Consider the following 19364-nt stretch of genomic DNA (forward strand, 5'->3'; position numbering starts at 1 on the left):
CATTCTAACTCGACAATACTTGTCGCATATCTGCATATTATCCGTCTTCACAAATTTGGAGTCCTAGATTTCCTCGGTCGATGATTGATTGTAGGTAGTACAGTTGGTGTTGTGTATGGGATCAATTTATCCCTTTCTGAGTTGAGTTGTTGGAAGTCGGAGAGAATAGAGAGAGCGCGCTCGAGAGAGAGAGAGAGAGAGAGAGAAAGTAGTCAGTCAGAATGGGTAATTGTTCTTCTTGTCTTGGTTTGGATCGTGATAGAGATTCGTCGGACGAGGTTTGATTTTCTATGCTATATCCAAAATAAAACAGTTTGCTAACGACTTTGGGAATAGGGTGAAGATCAAAGGTTACTTTTCGATGATGCACATCCCCATCATTATGGCAGTTTCGGGGACCAAAATTCAAATATCATCCAAGCAGATCCACTAGAAGTTCAAAGGGAGACGGAGGCCTTACAAAAGGTCGTAGCGCAGACGTCCAAGTACGTGTGCTCCAAACATTCCTAATTCCTGCCACTTCGACACCACTCAGCCCGCCAGTCGTACACTGTCGGAGCCAAATACTCGAGTGCATTTTTGCCATTTCTAACTAACTTGTGCGTCAGTCATCTGGTCGATATCTTTGCCCTGGTCCCTCCAAACGCTGATCTCGCACCCGTCACCATGTACAATGGTCAAGATGCAAGACTGTTGCGGTATCAAGAAGTTCTAGCCAAGATGCCATCACAGGACAAATCGAGCAATACAAAACCAACCCCCGTCGAAGGTACCCACCCAATTTCCGATGGTTGGATATCGGATGATGAAGATGTGGAGGAAATGAAGAAGTACAAGCCGGTCAAATCAGAAGACGTGGGACCATTATTAGGAGGGTTTGCAGATGCAGAGTCGGCCATGGAGTAGAACATGGATTCGAACTTACACGGGCATCTTTGTGTTCCACGGCGTATTGGAGTTGGGAAGGTCTTTACAATATCCTCATACCACGGCCCATCATGCTGCCGTAATTTCCCAGGAGGAGTATCGGGTATCGAATTCTGACTGGACCAGCTAAGCGTAATTTGACTATGCGTTGTATCATTCAAGCATTTCCTTTGTCAAAAGCGCCTGCCTACTGGTTGCTTGATCATGAATCAGAGCCTATCACGTCTCTTTCTCATGCTCTGCAGTCAGGCTGCACAGATATCCATTGAGGATTAGCCACGTTACAATTTACTACTACACTCAAGCTCATTCAGTCTGAATTTCATAAAGGAAGAGAAGGATCCAGTCGAAGATTTTTGGAAAGCGTTTCTCGATTTCTTTTCTTTCTTCTTGCCATATATATATTTGCTATTTTTACCTTTATTTGTACCTCTTGATGAAGAAAACTGACCGAGTGATAACCAATTTCCCACTCAGGTGTGCATAATGGAGTATGCATAATAGGCTAATTGCAATAGGAAAACTTTACACAACATTACAACACATACCTACATACGATACTTCACTACATACATATATATCTAGCGACCCACAACAAGGAACATTCAAATGGAACTTCTTCATTGTATCGCTGGAACACACTGATCATCAACGACTGCCAAATTCTCCGATGAATCTTTTGATATGATCGCCTTTTATGATTTCGGATCGTGCCTCACTTCCCCACCAGTTCAAGAAAAGTTCTTGCTTCGCATACACCAATTTCCGCAGCCGCCCACTTTCTTCATCTAAGCGCCCGGTCAACATCAAATGGGGCCCCTCCGTTTTGACTGGACGACTGGATCTAATAGAAAGATACCACTACATTCACAGTTTATTGGAATTTTATTGGCAATTTCAAGGAACTTGTTCAAAGGATCGTTTCATCGTTACGTCGTGAGACTATCTAATTCCAAAAAAAACTTCACTTCATCTGTCACCAGAAACCAATCATTCCCAAAATCCTTAAATGAAAGACCACTCTTCCCTTCCGTCAATTCACTCCGTCAAAAGAAAGACAACCCTAAGAAAAAAAAGTTTGAAACACCAAAAAATCGTTCGCTCATTCTTTACCATCATATTGTGTGGAAAGTTTCACTGCAAAAACATTAGTATCAGATATCACAACTCAATCAAGCGATTGGTCTCTCACCTTTCACAAAGCCAGAGCATTCTGCGAGCGTTGCCATTCGAGATTATTGACCTCTTGTTGCAGATCCCGGATATTTCCCTCTGACACTGCGATCGAGTGTTGGCGACTCTTTCCGTTCTCCTTCTTCCATCGAAGCACACGCTCTTGTTCCTTTTGGATACGGCCCCATTTTGTTTCGATCTTTGTGCAAATCTTGCACTTCTCCTGACTCTGATATGTGGTCATGACCAATTTCATGCCACAGGTTTCGCCCGTACGATATTCTTTGGCACAATGTTGTCGAAAGTGGCCCCACTTATAGTCACCGCAGACGAATTGGCATTGGTCGAAGAAACACATGTTGATGGGAGCTATGTGTAACCATTCATGTTAGCCTGGACTCTATACGACACCCCATATGAAACGCGACAAGAGTTGATGGCTCAAACCTACCGGCCGAAGTATGGAGATGTTTTTGATGGATTGATTGAGATGACTTGATCAGAGACGATGTGCAATGATGTCTCAAGTGAGATTGTCGGACTGGGTGGTGATGAAGTTTTGAGGATGATGCAAGAGCTGAAAGATTGTTTGTTGAGATGTATTTGAGGATGTGCTTGATGATGGGAGTTGCTCGACACTTAGGGATATACAGAGGAGTATTTATACACGACTTTGACAGGATTGTTTATGTTCCGAACACCACGCCGTCACAATCCTTCCAGCCTGGTCCTGCGTGTTTGTCTACTAGCCCCTCGAGCTTTCCACGCTTCCATTCGGACCAACAAACGAAGTGCATATTGTGTGCCTTTCTCCCCAAGACATACATGATACTAATCACATCCTTGGCCCAATTGCCAAAAGAATTGGCAAATTGGCACCTATCGAATTCTGCCACTCTGCCGATGCTTGGTCCAAATTCTCTCGCGTTCAGTTACCTCGCTCGCCTCGACAGGGTGGACACTTCATCATGTTGAATTTGCTGCATCGGTAATCACATCACAGTCCGTTGCAACACCATTTGCACCCCCTGACCGAGTGTAGAAGTTTACGCTATGGTAATCACGTTATGAATTTCCTGTCCCGTCATTTCCTTGCTTTTATTGATTGCCACAAGTCTTCCTTCCGATTACTGGATCATCCGTTCTCTGCTTGCAACGAGAGACCCGCTAGACCCAAGGACGGACCGCAACAACCTTCTTTGTGGAGAGATGTTGACCCAAACCTATCACACAGTTGCCGGTCACTTCTATTCCAAACCAACCGGACTCTCTTTGCAAAGAATGGTCGGTCGATCGCCATCACCCTCATGTAATGGCTGTGGTGGAATACTGCCATTGGCCATTCACTTTCCTTCTAGTCCTTTCTCTAATCTATATCCTTGATATTGAGATGCTAGAATCCAGTATCTTTCGGTTTGAAATGCTGTCACATGTTGATAACTCCCTGCCTTTCTGACCGAATTGGCGTCAGTTCATATCTGCCTGAAAGAAGTGCTTGATGACAGGACATATTTTTACAGTCTGGTGATTGAAAGCCACATGGAATGCTAGTTATTTTTTTCTGCAACAAACATGGCCGCAGATTGTGCAGAAGACGGCCTCGATGTGCATACTGACTCGAAAGTCCGTTCCGTCTTGCCGAGCTCAAGGTGGTCAGAAATCGATGTGTTGTCAGATAGGGACGAAGCCTTGGAGCAAAGATCATCTATACAATGCATCTGCAAACCAACATACCCCGAATTGCCTAGCTACAATATGTCACAAATTCTCGCCACTCACGTCGCATCTCAGACCTACGACGCTTTCGCTAAGCTGTTGATTAACACGATGCACCACGCACGTAGCTTGAAGGAAAATGGTCCCAATAGAGGCCCTCGGGTGGTCACTGACGTGGCGACCTAAGTTTGGCCGAGCAAGTTGCAACTAGATTACAATATTAAAGTTTCCAAACCACGGCTTTGTCGGGCTGCAATCATGCAATTTGGCAAGGTTACACCTACCACCTTCTTCTTTTCCCTCATATTTTCTCACCGGAGAATAATTCTGTCATATTCTAAAGAGAATATGCGGCCTCACTTTTTGATCACTTCCGGTCTTCGATCTTATTGCGTCCCATCATCCTCACTGAAGTAAAGATTTGCCGGTAATCCTTCAAATTACCCCTGAATGGTCATTCGAGGAAAGACCCGATAATGCAGATGATAGCCATTCTTCTTGCCTCCTTTGATATGTGATGTACAGTATTGGCATGGTCAGCGTGCAGATTGCCAAAGGTAATATGACGGGGCGTCAAAGACGAGGCAGTATAGGGCGAGTGTTGCTTGTAACGGTGGCGAAACCGAATGCAGTGAAGTCGTCACACCAACGGTATGTGATTCTAAAGATCGGATGTGCATCTGAGGGGGGCAAAAGATATCCGGTGCTTCTGTCGTGTTTGCATGGAAGGTGTCAGTCAGCCCATAGGCAAGCTAGATACGCAAAATGTCACAAACATAGGATGAAAGCTGAGTGGCCATTTCCTTCAGTTTACCTTGCCTTGCGTTGTAGTTGCGTGGATCAGGGTTTCTATAACTCGAAGTTCACATGGTGTTATGCCAATCTTATGTGCCATTATCATATGATATCAGGGTATTCGCTATCGATGAGCCATTTCTTCCCTCCATTAGGGGATGGTAAGGAGGAAAGGCATTCCAGCGAGGCAGATTCTATTCGAGGACTATCATCATTTGAATGCACCATAGCCCGTCCTGGCACACCGATCAGATTGAAAAATGAGGGGTTGGGAATCAGGAGCCAGCTGAGTTCGCCTACAGTGATGAAATTGAGTCAATTCTGAGATCATCGAAAGCCCGGAGAGTGAAATTATGTATGATGAGATGATATTCAAGTATGGATTCTACTGTTAATGTCGAAAACATGGCTTTCGTCGGTGTTCACGCCATGAATGCTCCTCCTTTTGGCCCCCTTTCCTTCGCGGACGGCAAGGTTAACAATAAACAAAAGCCCCCTCAATTGGTCCACAAGCGAGAAATTTAGAGTACTACGCCCCCCAAGAAAACAATAAACATCAACAAACGCAAATCAGTATCAGAGGCATTCAGGTTTCGTCGTGAATTGGAACTTCTTGAATTTTTGAACGTCACAAATTTTGGCGCGAAACGATAAAGGCGCGAAACGATAAAAGCGCGAATACTACCGACCTTACTGTCGGGACTGAATTGAATCATGTGTTGAATTGGTGATGCGGAATCAGAGTAAGGGACAGGTGAAATTGGCCAATGGGACAAAGTATCAGTGCTCAAATGAAACCAATTGGCAGGTTCTACCGGTAAAAGAAAGGAATGAGGCGAATTGGAGGACTTGATTGGAGAGATCTCCGCGGGAGGGGCGGTTCCTTAGTTATTGGCTAAGAGGGGCTCTGTGTGGAAGCCTCTAGAAAATGGAACCAATAAGCTAAAAATGGCTTGGCTAGTGGACTGTACAATGGAAAGCAAGATGTGATAGTGCTTACTTGATTTGTATGTAGTGTTTTCCAAGGTGGTCAGATAACCAGGTTCGGTGCGTGCTTTTCGAATCAATAGTTGAGCCAGTTATTTACATGATGGCAACATCTGTCATGGTCGTCTGAGTTTACGAGGTCAGAGTTCGAGGAAAACTTAATATGTAAGCATGTATGTATGTACGTGATGTTAGAAATAGATATTAGGAAGGAATCAATGATAATTAGTGAGTGATATGCAACGTGTGCAGCTGCATATGTAGGTCATCTTTGGGGTCGACAGTATATGTCAGGTCAGTCTGCCCTTCTATACCATTTATCGAGCAGCAGCACGCACTACTTTATCGTAACGGGCAAGGCAAGGTAATGCGGTACGACAAAACTTTCTCCATAATCTCTAGACCGCACGCAGAAGTATGTGCGCGGATCTTGGACTTTCGGACATGATGATTATTTGACCGATGAATGGATGGATGGATGGCCCGATTCAGTTTGATGTGAACGGAATAGGCTATACATGAATGTATTAACCAATGAATGAGTATATTTTCTTCACTTTGGCAATGGACGGCGTTACAGCGTGAGTTCATCGGTGCGATTTCTTTGGATAATGAATGGTAGCTGTGACTCGTACGGTAAAGCAAGCAAGCAAGCAGGTAAGCAGGTAAGATTCAGATAGATAGATAGATAGATAGATAGATAGATAGATAGATAGATAGATAGATAGATAGAAAGGTACTAGCTAGGTAGATGGAATGGATAGATGCACGTATAATTTTCAAGACATGGTATACAGGAGCTCGGATCGAGTTTCCACTGCACACGGTGAAAGAGCATAGCAAGCATAGCATAGTATAGTATACCAAAACATGCATAGGAAGTTATTAGTACGTACTCTTACCCTTACCCTTATCCTAACCCTTTCTTACATGCGGGCTAGTATTCGGGTCGACGCGCATGAATATGAGGCGTTCAGCGATTTAGGGCTAGCAGGCTAGCAACGGATAATTTTCGAGGGGTGCGAGGGGTTTGGATAAACTTTACTTGGAAGGATATGTTCTCGGGCCGTTACGGAGCCGGTGCCATGTAGAAGGGTTGCGGAGTTTTTGATTGGGTGAGATGGTGGTGGTACCGTGACAGATGCGGTCGAGACCTTGTGGTCGGGCCGGGGCCTGGAGGTTTGGAGTTGAGGTTTTATGGTTTTCTGTTGTGGTGTGTTGTGTTACTTCAGTACTTGAGTGCGATGGTGACTTCTTTTGTCGCCTTGTCTTGATTGATCGTGGGTGATTGTATTGGATGGGAATCGTGAGATGGTTGATTGCATTATTGATTGACTAATTGTGATAGGAATTTTGAGTGTGAAGTCGCTTCCGGAGTGTTGGGCTTCTTTGGGATGACGGGAAAGTTGTTGGGAATGTTCGGATTACGGTTTTTTGTGGAGTGAACACATGGATATCACTAGTAAGATCTATGTAAACACGTAGGTTTGTTTGTTTACATGAGCGATTGATAGAAATTGGATCAAATTGAGTGATTGATTGTGTTGTATCGTACTCCGTACTCGGGTTAATGTCGTCACAAGAACGCCTTACTGATAGATCTATTGATCATTGTAAGACTTACTTTACTATCAGTACTAACTAAAATGTAAGATTAGTTCGCAACACGCTAGAAATCCCCACGTCGAGATACCAGATTGTCATTTGATGTATGGCTCGATTATGATGTATTGTACATACAAACGTACAGTATTAGCTTGACATTATGTATGTATGCGCCTCAACCTTACATGAAAGTTATGTACGGGGATACGCTATACACGCTACGGTAAAACATGGTGCCTTGTAAGGTTACTTTGTACCTAGTACGCATGTTCTTAGCACGCACGATAGATGTGAGACGGAGATGGAGGGTTGTTTTAGGGATAGGCTATCTGTATCTAGTGTACAGGGCAGGGCTGATGAAGGAAAGCTGGTTGGTGCTGGTTTGCTGGCGCGTTTTCTTTGGAATGTGTGTTGGCGGGTCGGCGGGTCGGTCCTGTGTGTAGGGTTTGTATAGTTTTGTAGCTAACCTTAGTTAGTGATGAGTTGCGCCTTGATGCTCGATGTGCGGGGAACAGAAGTAAGCTTGCATGTACGGAGTAGGAAGGAGACTGATTTGCGGCTCTAGGAAGGCCTGGTTGTGGGACGCGGAGGGCAATATGTTATGGGTTATGGATTGCTAACTTTCTTTTTCGTATTGCGGGAGGTGTTGAGTGGGAAGAGATGGACGGTCCGGGAAGGTGTAAGGAGTAGTGAGTCCGAGAATAAGAGGTCGTGTTTGGGGTTCGCAGGAATGATGGAGCGTGTTGAACAGGGTTGTGATGAGCGATGACGAGTGGTGAGAATGAATTTTTGGTTCTAGTTAGAGTCAAGGTTTATATCGAGGAGAGCTCGAGGAGAGAAAATTTAAAGATGGTGTGCACCATGACGGTAAAGGAATAAGAAAGAGCATGGTTGAGTAATGAGGGTTACATTTTTGAGGTGATCATCATTACATATGTACTGTATGTATTTATTATTGAATGCATGATGGGGGCAAAGAATGATACTAATGATACTATATTCTGACCTCAAAATAGAATTCTCCTGCTTGTTTCTTTGTAGATTCTTACATACAACACGAACTCCAAGGACGTTTTGCTCTATGCGAGGCAAATGAAGGGGCTTGAGCGAGAAGATCTGGAAATTCAATTCCAGCAACGGCTCATCCCCATTTTCAATCACCCTTTTAATTGTATCAACTGAATATCTTCAATCATTATGATACTCTCATTTTCATCCATTCCTTGAACCACGATAAAATTTGTAAGGAGGAATGTAAGTTGTTGTGATAGCTTGGATTGTAACACTTAAGATTTTATCATTCCTCGTCTCGGAATGTCTCAGATACTTCCCTCCGACCGTGACGGCATCTGCTGCAGATTGATTGAACCCCGCTATTTTCAGACGACGACGACGAGAACGACAACTACCAAAGACAACATCAATTTAATTAATCTACTTTTGCTACTATTTTCTCTCAAACAAGCAGCTAATCCATTTTTCCATTCTCAATATGATGGAACCAGCTTCGCAAAATCATGAAAGAGCCATAGTGATAGCAGATACATCGCGATCCGAGACAAAAAACGATAACGATATCGGAAAGCTCAGCTTATCGCAGTTTCCAGATGAATTGATTCTGGAAATTCTATCATATCTAGATGTCGACGATCTATTAATTGCTTCAAGAGTAAGTGAATTGACTCTTCCATTTTATTCACACAGTCGACTTCGTCATTCTACCAGAGTCCATTCCATACTCGGATAAGCATCAATTAACATATTTACCTAACCTACAGCTATCTCACCATCTCCGAACACTCTCCCTCGACCCTCTTCTCCACGCTCACCGTCTCCACGATGCATCGCATACCCTCTCCCGCCGTCTGTCTCATCGAGCTCCTCTCACGGACCTCATGAGCCAACGTATCTACATAACGCGTACCTCACTCGCAGCACGCAGTCTGGGTCGAAATCTCATTAAAATCAAATTGAACAAACAGCTTGGACAAAGACCGTCTATTAAGACATTGGTGGAAAAGAATGTTCTGCCGAAGGAATGCTATGGGCATGGAAAGGTGGCGCCGGGCTTAGTAGGTATTAAGAGGAAGGTAGAGCGAGAGAGGGTGAAAGATGGGCTGAGAGCTTGGGTGGAGGGGTGGAAGGGAAGGGTAGGGGAGAGGGAAAGGGAGGTTGAGGGGACGAGGGAGGGGAAGGTGGAGGTTAGATGGTTAGTTAGAAGGTTTGCTAGGAGGGATGGGAATGAGAGTGTTGTGGGGAGAGGAACTTGGGGGAGAAAGGTTGAGCGAAGGGAGCTACCGGCAAGGGCGAAAGTTTTGGGTTTGAGGAGGTTTTGGGAAAGGGTTGGGAAAGAGGGTGTGGGAGTTAGAAATGTTTATGGGAATATTTAGGATTCGATTTATTGGTATAGTCTCTATATCTTCTGTAGTGGGTACTTTTTATATACATTATCTAAAAGCGTTTGGGATAGGTTAGCTCCTCTTACACTTTCACATTTCTCATTTACTAGATATTTAAGTTGCGGCTCAGGAATCACTGTTCCCAATCGCAAGAAAGAGATATCTAATGTTGTAATATACGTTATACTATCCTAATAATATATCTTTTCAGAGACATGCCAGCCTAGCTATTACTTCCTGAGATTCGATCGTGTCAATATTGAACCCAGATTCATAAATAACTAATAACGTAATTTATCACCAAGTGGGCCATATCACCGAGTGGGCCACTTTCACCTCAATTCACACTCTTCATATTCAACACACGTTTTATCAACCATTTATTATGCAATCTACAAATAAAGAAGCACGTTTACTCTTAGCTATCGAAGCTTTTTAAAAAGATAAAAAACTAAGCATTCGGAAGGCTGCTCAATTATATAATATACCTCGTACAACGATCAGCTACAGAATGGATAGCTTAACTCCATATACAGAAACTCGAGCGAATTGCTATAAGATTACACAGTTGAAAAAGAAAATGATTATTGAATATATACTTGATATAGATCGAAGAGGATTTCCACCTAAAATCAAAGGTGTAGAAGATATAGCGAATTATATTCTTGAATCAAGAAATGCAAAGAAAATTGGAAAGCTTTAGGTTCATCGATTCGTAAAGTGTTATACAGAATTAAAGATATGTTTTAATTGTATTTATGATTTTCAAAGAGCTTTTTGTAAAGATCTTAAGTTTCTTAAGGAATGATTTCGATTGGTATCGAATATACAAGCAAAATATAGTATTCTGGATTGCGATTTCTATAATTTCGATGAAACAAGCTTTATGATAGGGATTATAAGTGTTGCAATGATTATAATTGATGTTGAACAATGAGGCAGAGATAAAGCAATTGTTACGAGGTTTGCCGTCTAGATCACGTGGAAGTGCTCCAGGCTCTCGAGGTGGTTTATAACTAGGCGTCAAGCAGGGACTTAAGTAATGACAATAATGATATGCAATTCGTAACTAATAGTAGAGTATACTAAATGATTGATCTTGAGCACGAAGCTCTATACAAAGGAAATCCATCTTGATTATATAGACCTTCGTGTTCTAGCTGATCAGTAGGATCAGTATGGCTCAGTACTGAGCTTGCTGATCCTCACTGAGTCAGTCACATGATATTGGTAACACGTGAGCGTCTTCTTGTTACCCGGCGTAACAGCAATACAATCAGACAATCGAGAATGGGCTACAGCAATTATATGTGGTAATAGAGAGAGTGAAACTATACCTCCATTTCTGGTAATTCAAGGACAAATCCATCTTTCCAATTAGTATATCGAAACCGATTTTCCTGTGGATTGGGTTATCAAATCTATTTTCAATAAATAAATAAATAGTGAGATAGGATTAGAATAATTAAAGTATTTCGATAAATATATTATTCATTAAAGAAAGAGCAAATATCGAATATTGTTAAAAGGAATAGAAGTTACCGGTACTAATCACGTGTCGTGATTAGTAATACGGTTACCTAAACAGGCTAGATTAGACGAACCATAAGCAGGCATATTGGTCCCCTCTGAGGATACCAAGAGGAGATTAATATGCCTACACACGTAGTAATATAGTCAATATAGAGGCCTCTTCCACCCAATCTTTTAATAAATATTAATATTAGATAGGTACAAAAATCATGAATCAATATCTTTTCAATTATATTACAAGGCAAATGATATTATATATATAAGATTACTATTGTATTCAAGTTATTTAACTCAATCACTTGATATTAAGTGTTTTAGTATCTTAAAACGCTTATATGATTATCAAATTGATGGATTTATTAAGGTATATATCAATTATATCTTTAAGATTGAATTCTTTATAGCTTTTAAAATTGTATATCAAGAATCAATTATAATTCAGAATATGAAAGCTGGGTTTCGAGGAGCTAGATTAATATTATTTAATCCCGAAGCTGTACTCTCAAAATTAGATATTCGAATTCATATACCTACTTCTTCTTTTTTCGATTTGAATCTTTGGATCTCTCAAACCTCTCACAATCCAATTGAAGCTCTTTCTCAATCAACTTTAATAAAACCTCAAATATCTTATCATCAATCAAGCTCTTTTATATCTATATTCGAAACTATATTAATTTTAGCTAAAGGTACAAAAAGATTAATATATGAAAATACACTTTTAAATACAGAAAACCATATACTTCGAAAGGCAAATAAGATATTAAACAAACATCGATATACAAAAAAGACTTAATTACAACAAAAAGAAATACTTACTAAATAAGAAGTTATAGATATATTATTTCAGCAAAAGATTGATATTCAGATTCAATGTGATGAGCATCAAAATGAAGGGAATTCTAATGGGGAAGCATCTTCTAGTAGATGCTGTAGTAAGTGTGGAAAGCCAGATCATAATTCAAGAACTTGTCAAATCAATATAATAGATCCTAGATTATTAGATTCCTAATAGTTTCAATCAATTGATTCAATTGTTGTTGAATAATATGTACTTGAAAGTGTAAATTGAGGTGAAAGTGGCCCACTCGGTGATATGGCCCACTCGGTGATAAATTACGTTAACTAACATCTAATTAGTGCTGAATAATGATTGACTAAGCTCTTTCTAATCAACCTTGTGCAAAATCCAGCGCTGATCATGACTCGCTTCAAGAATCCTATCCCCTTTATTATTCTCACCAAAAGGATCTTTCCTGGGCTCAAGACCTCGAGGAATTACGTAATTTTGCTTTCCCTTCTCCATGGACTAGAAAAAGTGAAGATATTGACAAATATTAGTATTAGTCTTACTTCAATGAATCCGAATCTGAATTGGAGTCGGTTGAGCTGGCCATGGAGCGCAGGAGAGCGGAGATAAAGTTGTCGTTGACGAGTATTTCATCATGATCATGGAAGATTGTGGGGATTTTTCGGGATATTTATCACGGTTATTATGGATATGCTGTGGTTTCTCTTTGGGTGTGGTGGTGATTTTGGCGAGATGTAGAACGGATACAAACTATATTCAGTTCTTCACGGGACGGCTATATGTCGACTGAAGGGACTGCGAAAATCACGAGAAAGTGTTTACCTTCAGCTATTATGTTACGTTTAGAGGTGAATTACAACTCTGTTTCTCGAGGGTTGGATACTTACTAGTCTAGCATTGATTTGGAAATATAAGCTCCCATGCCCCCGAGCTATACCACCCGCAGTATGAGAAAGTCATATCGAGGAATGTGTCAGATGGGGTTTGGTTCAGCATATTATCTAATCAGTTTTCGGAGCTGGGATATGTGTATGGTTTACTGCAGGTGGCCTTTGGGATTGTACTTACTTCGTGGTTGTAGAGCAGTGGTCCTGAAATTGTCACAAAAGAAATTGTTAGCTACAGTTCCGCTGCCTTTGAAACTCTCCGAACTGTCGAAGGAGTATAGTTTGGATGATCAGCCGCAGTGCTGTGGGATGTGAAGTGTTGGAGAGAAATTTAATCATGTTGGTTCTAATTAACGTTTCGCAGCTGTCCATTTTTGTTGAAGATATGAATGAGTGGCATTCAAGCGAGGTGTATTGGCTAGCACTACAGCATGATAACAGAAAGCATATTCGGTTTTTGTTTTATATACTCGGTATCAAAGATTTTGCAGTAGCTGCAAAATCTTAGTTTTGAAAAGATGCTTGACACAGCAATCTAAAGGTCAATACTTATCCCCAGTTTAATGCACCAAGGCTAGCATGCGGCCCATTTTGGAACTCAATATTTGAGAGCCTTACCTTCTGCTCAATCACGATTGCTCAGATTCACCTTATCACCTTAAACATCAGCTTATGGAAATTCTTCAAGCAACACACTGCACAGTCCAGCACTCTGTCACATTCAAACCTGCATGATTCACCCAATTGTGTCTATCTGGTTATAATTTCTATTAAGTCTACAGGAGTAGCTAGAGTGATAATTGCGGCTTAGATCAATGCCCTCATCATCATTACCTAACTTAGCAATAGCTTCCGACGATGAACTGCCAAAATTATGCGGAAGATGACGGTGCTATATTTCCTACAGTTAATGCATGGAAGTCCCAGGGCACCAGGTTTCATGTCGATTCGTGTTCTATCAGGCGAATTCCCAAAACTGGAGTGGCTGGTCGCGGCCAATCACAAGTAGCGGATACATCAGTATACATGATCCATGTTCAAGCTAGGCCTAGTGGAAAGATGTGTTTGATTCTAGACTCTAGCATGCCACTTGTATTACGGGAGACAGTAACGACTATCACCCTTCTAGGTGAGGCGTATTTACATGTAATTATACGTAGAGAGGGTATCAAAGGAGCTAAAGCAGATCTAGTAGACTTGAACATTTATTTAAATGTTTCAAGACATGTATGAGGTAAGCCATCTACTTTCCATATATTCATAATTCGCATTGCGTCTTCTATCCAGCATTCTAACTTCGCTGCACTCTCACTTCAAAACTCCGCCTTCTACTTCTCTACCTCTTGTGCACACATTTCAACCTAATTCCTTCCATATCTAACCCTACAGGAAGAAAGTAGCCAGATCAAGCTCCTAAAGAGCCTTGATGTTCATTAATTCTTGATACTGTGAATACATTTCTCCAGCTTTCACATTTTAGCATACTGTGCCGGAAACGAGAAATTTACATAAACAGGGAAATACGGCGCTGATGTATCTCTCGATACAATCTTGACGGGCCTAATGGCATGGATAGAAGGCGAGCCAATGTACCGAATTTTTCTCATGATCATTAGAGGATCCTCACGTTGCCCTCGCTAAATGCTCATCATTATTGACCACGAGAAAACTAGATGACGATTAAGGTCAAAAGGATGAAACGATAGGACAGGATGATAGGACGGAACGATATATCCTTTTTCTCAATACCATTGCGATTGTAAAAGAACATGGTAGAGTTCAAGAAATAAATCGATAACTTGAACGTTGAAGCTCGTTCTGGCTTAGAAACACAGGAAAGGAATTGCACGCCTGAAGACAGAGGTAGCTGAGCTTGCTACTGAATTGTCCTCTTTTGCTTTCTTTTATAATTTTTATCCAAATCTTGTCAAGTTTTATAGCGACGTGACAAGCTTGATTTGCTGATGCGCGTCAATACGTCGTCGCCGGTTTAAATATGTACAGTGACCGGGCATTGATAATTAACCGAAGTGTCACGAATCACGATTATTATAACACAATAAAAGCAAGTACGGCGGTTTGGGCCGCTGTTGCCGAGGGGGTCCTTATCGATAAGGAATCGTAGGACAAGTGTCCTAGGATAAAATGTGTCCCAGGATAATAATCATCCTAGGACAAACCATTTAGGCAACCGTGATGGCTTAGGACAAGTGTCCTAGGACATTATTCGTTCTAGGATAAACGTCCTAGGATAATATTTGTCCCAGGACAATTATCCTAGGAGTTATATTATCCCAGGAGATGAATTGTCCCAGGATTAGTGTCCTGAGGCCAATAGGAGATCACGTGACATACTAGCCAGCTAGCATGGCTAGCACTTAAGGAAACGACGAGTATATAGTTAGAATAGTTTCTTAGTATAGGAGTTTCGTGCTCAACTTAGTTATCAATTAGTTTACCTACATTCTACTTGATTCAGTAACGACTTCACTTCCAAGTGAAGACCAGTGATAAAGCCTTAACCCACAACTACCAACCAGACGAAACCTTAGGCAGCCGCTGCCTCCAGTACAGCATCGTTACACGAAGGTCATTTTACACCAAAACTCATTTGTTTTAATAAATCATAATAATTTTGAATCTTGAAAATATCTAATTAAAATTTGAATTTTTCAAACATTTCGATATTCAATAATGTTTAAAAACTTTTAATTTATTTTTTGAAATTTGTATATTCATGTATCAAATGTTACGACGGCTTCGGATCTCATATCATGTGACCAATTATGTAATCACATGGTCCCTTAGATCCCCTCGGTCTCTTGATCGAAGTGACCGAGGGGACCAAGGGGACGATTAGCATGAAGGTCTATATAATCAAGATGGATTTCCTTTGTATAGAGCTTCGTGCTCAAGATCAATCATTTAGTATACTCTACTATTAGTTACGAATTGCATATCGTTATTGTCATTACTTTAAGTATGTGACGGAAAAGTCGTAAACGGAGTCAATTCAATTACTTAGAATCTAAAACTAAAGAACTAAGAAGATTCTAAGTAAGAAGGTCTTTATATACAGGGCTAGTGCACGTGAGCCACTAGTGGGATAACAACCGTCACGTAACAAAGTCCCTGCTTGACGCCTAGTTATAAACTACCTCGAGAGCCTAGAGCACTTCCACGTGATCTAGACGGCAAACCTCGTAACAGTTCTACGGAAGTGCGAAGCTCTCCTACAGAGAGCTTCTCAATCTAGTCCTAATAGGACTAGTGCCCTGTGCACGTGCTACGCAGGAACCATTCACTTTAACAGATTCAATAATATAAATTTCTTTATTATCAAAATATATAAATGAAATGATTAAGTTTTAGTGTAAAAAACCCTTTGGCTAATTATTCATGCTCTAGTACTGTACGTGCTAAACTTACCCGTTCATATCATCACTTTTTTACACTTTGGAATTTCTGTTATCTTCTTATATCTGTTTTTGAGTGATGTGGTAACAACGGCATCAAACCCTTCATAATAAGAAGTATCATTGGAAGATTAACTCTTAAAAAGTTAGTTGCTGTTGTACTTATTTTATTGACATTGTTTTCGATGTTGTTGTCGTTGTTCAGTTGATACACCCGGCTCATCACGCAGTATCGATCACCGTAGTCCTGCTTACATGCTTACAAGCTTACATGGAGCTTTAATTCTCCATTCTTGATAGAACACAGCCGTCTTCTATTCGGTGAGCAAATGTCAGGCCAGGTTTATCCCATATTCTCAAAAGACTACCCCTGAATATCAGAAAGGCGTACAACAAGTCGTCCTTTATTGCACTGGTAGGAACCAGTTCGGTATTTTACGTATATGAGAGTTATTCAACAGCAAGAAAATGGCTGCCTCGACCCCGGTATCCGACAAGATACCGACGACAAATTCAGCAAAATTACGTAGCTGCGTTGTCTGTCGGAGTCGAAAGGTTCGTTGTGACAAGTTGTCGCCGTGTTCGAATTGCCGAAGGGCGAATATTCCATGCGTTGTCCCTTCCACCGACCGACCTCCTCGATGGGCTCGTCGCCTTGAGCGTGCCGGTAACTTGGGAGTAGCATCAAACAGTGCAAAGCCAACACAAGAAACCGGCTCCAAAGTAGATCCTGTTATTGAGAGATTACATAACCTTGAAAATTTGGTCAAGGAGCTAAAAGGTCAGCTGGAGCAAGCCAATGCTACATCGGCGCATTCCAATGGCAATGAATTGTTCGAACTTGATTCTTCTGAGACTTCATATCTCAATCTTGATCACAATACCGACGGTCAGAAAGATACCTTGGCGAATGTAGCAAGTACTTCTGAGGTACAGAACAAATTTGGAAGGCTAGTCCTAAGGGATGTCAACCGAAGTCGTTATTTAAGCAGTGGTTTCTGGGCACGTATGAACGATGAGGTAGGTTGGTTGACGGTGTCCCCATCAAATCTGCCATATAAATTAGACAAGCTAGTTTGGTTGACCTTAGAGTAGATTGAGGGGTTACAAATGGAAGCTCGTGGGGCTATACACGAATCTGATATCTCATCAGACGAGGAAGAACCTTCCGAGGAGACAATCTCCACATTGGAACAAGAACGAACGCCATTGGAGAGGCACGGGTTCTTATTCAAACATAACTTAAGCCTTTCGGATTCCGATCTCTCGAAATTACGGCCTTTGCCGTCACAGATACCCTTTCTGTTGAATGTGTATTCGGAAAACATACACATATTCATGCGAATCGTAGATCTTCCGCTTCTTACCCAGGAAATTCGTGATTTACGTGAAAATAAAGAAAAGAGACTAACGCCAGCAAACGAGGCTTTGATGTTCTCCATCTACTATGCTACAATAATGTCAATGGAGGAAGATGAGGTGAGTTTGAGAAGTCTGGGGACGTCAAATATTAGTCATTATTCTCACAACTTTTGTCCTATCACTAGATCATTGCCAACTTCGACTGTACGAAATCCGAGTTGAGTTTTAAGTATCGACTTGGCCTAGAGCACTCTCTTGCAAAAGCCGACTTTCTTACCGAGCCAGATATGACTCTAGTACAAGCCCTGGTCATTTTTCTTTTTCTTGTTCGACGCCAGGAAAGTCCTAGGTTTGTATGGATGATGACTGGCCTAGTCATAAGGATGGCACAGGCACTAGGGCTCCACCGGGATGGCTCCCATTTTACCAAACTTACACCCTACGAGATTGAAACTCGTAGAAGAGTATGGTGGGCTGTTTGTCTACTGGATTTACGAGCATCAGAGGATCAAGGTACGGAATTAAGCACCACTAGCAATAGTGTTGACACAAAGTTTCCACTCAATATTGATGATGCCGACCTCAAGCCTCATACTAAGAACATGCCATCAGTGCGTCAGGGCGTAGCCGATATGACTCTCACAGTTATTTCGGCCGAGATGTGTGATGCTATGAGACGTCTGATGGTTTCCAGTATGGGAGAAAGCCCTCTGACCGCGGAAACTCAAATTCGTCTCCTAAATGATCTCTACGGCTTGGTCGACCGACATTTTCTTAAATTTGATGTGGGGGGTAAAAACATTGCATCGTGGTGTTTCTCTACTTTAGCCCGCATGGTCGTCTCAAAAATGAATCTCATTCTCAATCTCCCAGTCCTTTTCTCTTCTCCCAGTGAGAACCAATCAGAAAATATACGAACCAAGCTACTCATATCTGCCATCGAGGTAGCAGAATACAACCATGCTCTCAACTCCAAGAAAGAATGTCGACATTGGAGATGGCTCTTTCAGACTTGTACTCATTGGCATGCGATTGTTTACCTATTGATAGAGATTTCGCGACGTCGATGGTCTCCCATCATTGAACGAGCCTGGGCTGCTCTTCATAGTAAATGGTTAATTCCTCCAAAGTTTACCAATCAGACAGAAAGAGATCAAAGTTCAAGGATTTGGGTCCCGCTGCGGAAGCTTATGACAAAGACACGTAAACATCGTGTAGCAGAGCTCCAAAGTCTACGAGAGGATTCGTACTCAGCGATCCAGCTAGAAATAGATGATGCAGAAATACCGCTTCCAGCAAGTCCCGTGCCATCTTACGACGGAAATTGTAGGAACATTTTCCTTGAACGCTGGCGTGAACTTGTTGGCAAACCTCAACAAATAGAAGGCGAGGGATCGGGCATTGGAATACATACACCAGCAACAGTCGACACAGTCCCAATTGACTGGTACAACCAATCCGCAATTCCAGATGCAATGTCAATTCCCTGGACTGAGGTAGACCTTTCATCCGGCATTTTTGGAGATATAGACATGAATATGGATTTGGACATGGATGTGAATTGGTATGAATGGATTGAATCCGCGCAGGGTATGGAGAATTGAGATTATGTCATAAATAGTCTGCATTATTATATCTATTCGTCGGCAGGTGGGATAATCGTTTTATTGATTGTTTTCTTTGATGCGGAGTTTCTTTGAGTTATAAGGTTATCATATATACAATTTTTGGGTGGTGTTTTAGATCGGGGTCG

At 41.6% G+C, this 19364-nt stretch overlaps 7 protein-coding genes across 7 annotated transcripts; 6 read left to right on the forward strand and 1 right to left on the reverse strand.

Moving 5' to 3' along the window:
* Window positions 1-221: 221 nt before the first annotated feature.
* Window positions 222-906, forward strand: SS1G_02132 (predicted protein; the record flags this gene model as incomplete). Its single annotated transcript, XM_001595868.1, has 3 exons — window positions 222-278; window positions 337-485; window positions 609-906. 3 exons carry the CDS (start codon window positions 222-224, stop codon window positions 904-906), a joined length of 504 nt encoding a protein of 167 aa, XP_001595918.1.
* Window positions 907-2122: 1216 nt separating this feature from the next.
* On the reverse strand, window positions 2123-2458 carry SS1G_02133 (hypothetical protein; the record flags this gene model as incomplete). The annotated part of the gene is made up of 1 exon (XM_001595869.1): window positions 2123-2458. The coding sequence occupies one exon, from the start codon at window positions 2456-2458 to the stop codon at window positions 2123-2125; it is 336 nt and encodes a 111-aa protein (XP_001595919.1).
* Window positions 2459-5016: 2558 nt separating this feature from the next.
* SS1G_02134 (predicted protein) lies at window positions 5017-5136 on the forward strand (the record flags this gene model as incomplete). Its single annotated transcript, XM_001595870.1, has 1 exon — window positions 5017-5136. The coding sequence occupies one exon, from the start codon at window positions 5017-5019 to the stop codon at window positions 5134-5136; it is 120 nt and encodes a 39-aa protein (XP_001595920.1).
* A 1911-nt stretch (window positions 5137-7047) lies between these two features.
* On the forward strand, window positions 7048-7972 carry SS1G_02135 (predicted protein; the record flags this gene model as incomplete). Its single annotated transcript, XM_001595871.1, has 4 exons — window positions 7048-7079; window positions 7257-7330; window positions 7680-7720; window positions 7769-7972. The coding sequence occupies 4 exons, from the start codon at window positions 7048-7050 to the stop codon at window positions 7970-7972; spliced, it is 351 nt and encodes a 116-aa protein (XP_001595921.1).
* Window positions 7973-8695: 723 nt separating this feature from the next.
* On the forward strand, window positions 8696-9593 carry SS1G_02136 (hypothetical protein; the record flags this gene model as incomplete). Its single annotated transcript, XM_001595872.1, has 2 exons — window positions 8696-8872; window positions 9186-9593. 2 exons carry the CDS (start codon window positions 8696-8698, stop codon window positions 9591-9593), a joined length of 585 nt encoding a protein of 194 aa, XP_001595922.1.
* Window positions 9594-12580: 2987 nt separating this feature from the next.
* On the forward strand, window positions 12581-14270 carry SS1G_02137 (predicted protein; the record flags this gene model as incomplete). Its single annotated transcript, XM_001595873.1, has 4 exons — window positions 12581-12664; window positions 13028-13108; window positions 13683-14060; window positions 14223-14270. The coding sequence occupies 4 exons, from the start codon at window positions 12581-12583 to the stop codon at window positions 14268-14270; spliced, it is 591 nt and encodes a 196-aa protein (XP_001595923.1).
* A 2447-nt stretch (window positions 14271-16717) lies between these two features.
* SS1G_02138 (hypothetical protein) lies at window positions 16718-19215 on the forward strand (the record flags this gene model as incomplete). The annotated part of the gene is made up of 6 exons (XM_001595874.1): window positions 16718-17269; window positions 17345-17728; window positions 17797-17960; window positions 18072-18403; window positions 18754-18814; window positions 18942-19215. The coding sequence occupies 6 exons, from the start codon at window positions 16718-16720 to the stop codon at window positions 19213-19215; spliced, it is 1767 nt and encodes a 588-aa protein (XP_001595924.1).
* Between the last annotated feature and the right edge of the window lie 149 nt (window positions 19216-19364).

Source organism: Sclerotinia sclerotiorum, genomic scaffold (assembly GCF_000146945.2).
Source record: "Sclerotinia sclerotiorum 1980 UF-70 scaffold_3 genomic scaffold, whole genome shotgun sequence".
In the NCBI taxonomy this organism is placed as follows: Eukaryota; Fungi; Ascomycota; class Leotiomycetes; order Helotiales; family Sclerotiniaceae; genus Sclerotinia; species Sclerotinia sclerotiorum.